We start from the raw sequence: 6,005 nt of genomic DNA, 5'->3' as shown, positions 1-6,005 counted from the left end.
GCCCATTGACCTGTTTTGGCCTAGCTCCTGGTGGGGGAGGAAAGTTTGCTATCATGTGGCATCAGGTTCTTTCTTCTTTCTCTTTTGGATCCCTTGCTTGAAATGCGTGTTATCCCTTTTCTTTGTCACAGAGTTGGACTACTTATGTTCAAATTCCTCATCAGCCACATGCCAGCCGTGTGACTTGGCACAAATTGCTTAGCCTTTCTAAGCCTCAGTTTCCTCTTCTCTTTGTAAGAGTTAATAGGTGAATTATATACCTAGGTGAAGTGTAATGGGAATGCCCTGTAAAATTTTAAGATTCTTGGGAAGACAGAATGACATAAAGCACTTAACAAAGCACGGACCTATCGAAGCACTGAGCAAGTATTAGCTATGATTATGATGGTTCACACAGTTCACAGACCCTAAAGCTGTGTTATGTGCCCTTCTTTTGTTTTCCCATACTATCCTGTTAAGTCTCTATTATTTTAGTACATACCACGTTGTATTGTAATTGTTTATGTCTATCTCCCCTGCTGGACTAAGAGCACCTTTAAGGATTCATTCAACAAATGTTTATTAGTCACTGTGCCAGGCCCTAGGAATACAGTGATAAACCAGGAGCTCTTAGTTTATTGCAGAGTTCCGAAAGGCATGCGAAAGTGAGCTTGTCTCATGGTCAACTAAATCTGGAAAATGATGCTCACCATAGCCCCTCTTAGAGATTAGACTCCATCTTAGTCTTTTAAAGTTTCTGAGGAGTCTTGTAGTAAAGCAACCAATTTACTTTGTGTAGCCCAGCTTTGTCAGACTCAGCAAATGTTTGCTGAATAAATTTGAGACATCTAGACAGTCCTTTTAATTTCACTGTGTGCTTTGGTCCCCAGCTCAAAGTGGCACAGCGATGCTTAGAAACCTTGCTAGGAGCAAACAGCCTGTGGCTGCTTAGGGACCTGTTGCTCACTGTCTGGTGCCCTCATGGAGACAGGAGGCCCTGGGCTGAACAACATGAAGCCTCAGTCACTGCAGCTGGTGCTGGAGGAGCAAGTGCTGGCATTACAGCAGCAGATGGCAGAGAATCAGGCAGCCTCCTGGAGGAAGCTGAAGAACTCCCAGGAGGCCCAGCAGAGGCAAGCAGCCCTCGTGAGGAAGCTGCAGGCCAAGGTAAGGCAGCTGCCTTTTTGGGTGGGGGTGGCATGGGGTGGGAGGGATGGAGAGAATAACCTCTGGAGCTGGGGCTGAGGTGAGATAAGGGTTGAAGGAGGTAGAGCTGTGTGGTGGAAGTGGCCTAGGCCTCGCTTTGTGATAACAACCATCTAGATTTCAAATATAGTTTTTCCTTTGTTGCTCACAACTACTCTGTCAGGTATGTATTATATCTTTTTTGAGTTGGGTTTCACTCTGTCACCCAGGCAGGAGTGCAGTAGTATGCTCATGGCCACCACAACTGCTGTGTCCTGGGCTCAGGTGATCCTTCCGTCTCAGCCTTACAAGTAGCTGGAATCACAGGCACATGCCACCACACTCGGCTAATTAACAAGGTCTTACCAAGTTACCCAGGCTAGTCTAGAACCCCTGGGCTCAGGCAGTCGTATCACCTCAGCCTCCCAAAGTGCTCGAATTATAGGCTTGAGCCACCATGCCTGGCATATTATATCCTTTTTCAAGATGATGTTCATGAGGGGTTAAATTAGTTGTTCAGATTTGCTCATGTAGTCTAGAGCTGACCGTGGGCATTGTAGGTCCAAAGCCCATGATCTTACCTTTCTACTACATGAGGAATATGGAAAGTATTAAGTGCCCAAATAGAAACAATAAGATGTTACAGCTTTACATCACTGTCACCATCCAGTTTTCCTTTTCAAAGCAGGTTTGCCCAGGATCCTCAGGGGCCTTTGGTTTGGGCTTTTGTACCAGCTGTGCCCATTACCCAGGGGCTGCTTTGTTTGCCTCAGGTGTTGCAGTACCGGAGCTGGTGCCAAGAGCTGGAGAAGCAGCTGGAAGCCACTGGAGTGAGTGAGGCTGAGTTCCATGCTCCCCCCCAGCCCTCAATGAATATACTTGTTAGGTTTCAGTTGCTGACTGACTGAGGCCGGGGTGTGAAAAGGGGTGCTTAGTAGAAGTCCTTCTTTCTTCAGCCCCTAAGAGCTTTATCACACTGATATCTCCTTGGACCTAGTGGCCTGTCCGATTTCAACCCTTGGTTCTCTAAGGATGAAATGTAGCTTCAGGAAACTTAGTTGGATTGGAAGGTATGGAATTAGAGAGAAGCGTGTATTTTTCCTCCAGCAGATGTCAGTGTTTATCTGTCTTAGGTGTGTGCCTTTGTATGCCTAAAGCATGTTTGTGACAGAGTAGGGATATATTTTGTGCTGTTGTCTGGGCAGGAATGGCTTTGAAAAATCCATTTGTCTTTGTTCCAGTTTCCTCTCAGCACCTTCTCACATTCACTTCAGAAAATTCCTCTCGAAAGAAAGAACCAAAACATGAATTCCTTCTGTATAGGTTAGGCACCATTAGGCATTGTCATATAGAGATGATCCCTGACTTAGGATGATTGTGATTTTTTGACTTTAGGATGGTACAAAGCCATATGTGTTCAGTATGCTCCTTGGGTTATGATGGGGTTATGTCTGGATAACTCATCATTAAGCTGAAGGTATTACAATTTGAAAACACACTTTGAATATACAATATATTCGACTTACAATGGATTTATCCCCTCATAAGTAGGGGAACATCTGTGATTGTGCCACTTAATCTACAAAGTAACTTTCTGAGGGGAATGATATCACCATTTTGCAGCTGAAGACACTGTAGCTCCAAGAATTTAAGTGACTACCCAAGGTCCAAAATTAGTGTAGTGTAAGTCAAGGCCATTAGTGAAAGATATATCTTATTCTTCTTAGGTTGAAGATTATTTTCACTACCAAAAGCCATCTTTCATGACAGGTATATAGAGGGATGCTGGATTGAGAAAAGAAGCATTTGCTAGTAAATGGGAGAAAGAGTGAAAAGAAAGTGGACTGCTATAGAAGGGGACATCAGGTAACTGGTCTGGGTGATGTTATCTTTAGAGGTAAGTAAGGCTTGTCTCTGTCTGGTGTAGGGACCAATCCCTCAGAGGCGGGAAAGTATGGAGGAGCCAAATCTGGAACAGCTGCTAATCCGATTGGAGGAGGAACAACAGAGGTAATGGACCCCAAATTCTCTGACCTGTGTGATTGGCTGATGGAAAATCTCTTTCCTGAGGGCTAACATGGATTAGAGCTGTGGACTTCAGCCATAGGCCCCTGATTCCCGGCAATGGAAAATTCCAGTGATTGTCACTAAACTCCCAAGAGGTCCAAGGGTTAGACGAGACCTGTGTTTTGCACTTGTTTTTACCTCTCCCCTGTGCAGGTGTGAGAGTCTAGCAGAGGTGAACACCCAACTTCGACTGCACATGGAAAAAGCTGATGTGGCAAATAAAGCCCTTCGGGAAGATGTGGAAAAGTTGACCGTGGACTGGAGCCAGGCCCGGGATGAGCTAATGAGGAAGGAGAGCCAGTGGCGGATGGAGCAGGAGGTGAGAAGAACGATGGCTGGAACTGAGAAGAGGGCTGTGCACTCTGGCTATTGCCCTGGCCAGTGCTGGAAGGAGTTAACTTAAGGACTTGGATGGAAACGAACTATCTCTTTTAAAGTCTGACCCTTCTTACCTGCCCATGCTGGCAGCTTCACCCTACTTGGGCCTTCGGGGTAGTTTTGCTGGCAGGACTCGGTTTTGCTGGCAGGTAGCATGATACTCAAAGCAACTCTGTTCCTGCAAAAGTGACTAGCTTAGGTTTTAGATGGATGTGAAAGTTTACAGACTTCCTTGGTCTGGAGGTCTTGCATATCTAGATGCTAAGGAGCTAGATGTTGAAACTGAGTGGGGAAGAACGATCAGTTATGAGCCCTAGGGAACTGTTAACTCCCAGCTAAAGGAAACAAATATTTCCTGAGCCTTTGCACTAGGTGCTTTACAAATACTATATCATTTACTTCTCCTTATAAGCATATGGCAACAGCTCTCATTTGTTGAACAGCTACTGTGTATCCTTTCTAATCTAGCCTAGAGGAAGGCCGTATACCATTCTAGGGCTTCTGACGTCTTGAATCCCACTGCCAACTTCATTAAGCCTTTCAACATAACCTGGGTAGATGCCCATTCATAAGTTATCTCCTGTAAGTCCTTCTTTCCTTTTTCTCAGTAGTCAGGAGGAATTCAAGACTCTTATGTTGGTAAGAGATAGTCCTCTGCCCCTTGGTATGACCTGGGTTTCTGAACACTCAGTTCTTCAAGGGTTACCTGAAAGGAGAGCATGGTCGGCTTCTCCGTCTATGGCGAGAGGTAGTGACCTTCCGGCGCCACTTCCTGGAAATGAAGTCAGCTACTGACAGGTCAGTGTGGGGATAAAAAGGGAGGAGTTTTGCCCCTACCAATTCTAGACTTATGACAGTGGGCTGCTGGAGATGGGGGAATCAGGTGTGGAGGTAGGATGGGGGGGAGGTTGATGTTGTTGGAGTCAGATGATATTTTTCTCAGATCTGCTCCTCGGGCTTAATTGGACCTGATCTCCCTGCTCCCTTACCTGGTCCATGTAGGCATCTGTTCTTTTCCTTACTTTTACTCAGAGATCTGACGGAGTTAAAGGCTGAGCATATGAAGCTTTCTGGCTCCCTGTTGACCTGTTGTCTGCGCTTGACTGTGGGAGCACAGTCTCGGGAATCCGATGGATCTGAGAGAATAGCTGGGAGGGATCCAACCCAGCTGCTGCTGCTACTAGCCAAGACCCAGGAGCTGGAGAAGGAAATCAGTGAGAGGAGCCAGGAGTTAATACAGCTGAAGAGTCAAGGGGACCTGGAGAAGGCTGAACTTCAGGACCGGTGAGCTAGCCTGGGGTCCCAGAAGGGGTTCACTGTGGAAAAGCTGACTCCCTTAGAGGGCTAGGGATAGAGCATTCTTACCATGAGAGGGGAACGAGGTACGCCGGAGGGAGTCTAGTTTGAAACCTGATGCCACAGCTGGGGCTTGTCACTGACTCTGCCCTTTGACTGTCTCACCTCAGTTCCTCTCCGTTGATTTATAGAGCTAGCTATGTCTCTCCTCTGTCCACTCCAAACTCCTTGCCATTCCCAGGACAACCAAGCTCTTCCATGCCTCTCTGCCTTTGTACATGCTGACCTTACCCTGGAATGCCTTCCTCCCTTCTCTCTCTGCCTTATCCTTTAAGATATAGTTTAAATGTCAACTCTTCTATGAAGCCTTTTCTGACCTCAGTAACCTACTAAGTTACTATGCCCCTGTGGTCTTTTGATTTGCTTGTTATAACATTGATCTCATTGATTATTTAGTTTACTTTTTTTGGTTAGACTTTTAATTATCTGATTGTAATGAAATAGGTTTTTTGAAAATGATGATAAGAAGGGCAGGGACTTGGCCGGACTCGGTGGCTCAGCCTGTAATCCCAGCGCTTTGGGAGGCCAAGGTGAGTGGATTGCCTGAGCCCGCAGGTTCGAGACCCGCCTGGGCAACTTGGCAAGACCTCATCTCTACAATAAATAAATAAAAAATTATCTGGGCGTGGTAGCACATGCCTGTAGTTCCAGCTACTTGGAAGGCTGAGGTGGAAGGATCACCGGAACCCAGCAGGTCAAGGCTGCAGTGGCCGGGAGTGGCCACTGCATTCCAGTCTGGTTGACAGAGTAAGACTCCAACTCAAAAAAAAAAAAAGGGGCAGGAACATGAGCAGAGTGCCCCGCTGAATCTCAGGGCAAAATTCAGTTTATGCCCCATGATTAGAATTGTGGCTTCACCTGTTGGTGGTGTATACATAAATTTTAGGACTGTTTTGTTTTGTTTTTGCTTTTGGAGGCACTGAGAAGCACAAAGACAGAGATCATGTCTTAGTAAGTTTTGTGTCTCTAATGCTTTGCACTCCACCTACCATGTAGTAGACACTCAATAAATGTTTGTTGAATGATACAATAGTTAAATA

The 6,005-nt window shown here is 45.9% G+C and overlaps 1 protein-coding gene across 2 annotated transcripts in view; it reads left to right on the top strand.

The window, feature by feature from the left end:
* Nucleotides 1-873: 873 nt before the first annotated feature.
* CEP250 (centrosomal protein 250) overlaps nucleotides 874-6,005 on the top strand; it is a 49,657-nt gene continuing 44,525 nt past the window's right edge. For both annotated transcript variants that reach the window (XM_008055478.2, XM_021711105.1), the window contains exons 1-6: nucleotides 874-1,146; nucleotides 1,938-1,994; nucleotides 3,092-3,174; nucleotides 3,385-3,550; nucleotides 4,301-4,407; nucleotides 4,642-4,893. In XM_008055478.2, coding sequence (XP_008053669.1) covers nucleotides 961-1,146; nucleotides 1,938-1,994; nucleotides 3,092-3,174; nucleotides 3,385-3,550; nucleotides 4,301-4,407; nucleotides 4,642-4,893 — 851 coding nt within the window. In that variant the 5' untranslated portion in view covers nucleotides 874-960. The remainder of the gene's footprint in view (nucleotides 1,147-1,937; nucleotides 1,995-3,091; nucleotides 3,175-3,384; nucleotides 3,551-4,300; nucleotides 4,408-4,641; nucleotides 4,894-6,005) is intronic.

Source organism: Carlito syrichta, unplaced genomic scaffold, assembly GCF_000164805.1.
Source record: "Carlito syrichta isolate Samal-C Ts95f unplaced genomic scaffold, Tarsius_syrichta-2.0.1 Scaffold301864, whole genome shotgun sequence".
Taxonomy (NCBI): Eukaryota; Metazoa; Chordata; class Mammalia; order Primates; family Tarsiidae; genus Carlito; species Carlito syrichta.
The sequence above is the reverse complement of the archived record's forward strand: the minus strand, read 5'-3'. Positions and strand labels throughout refer to the sequence as shown.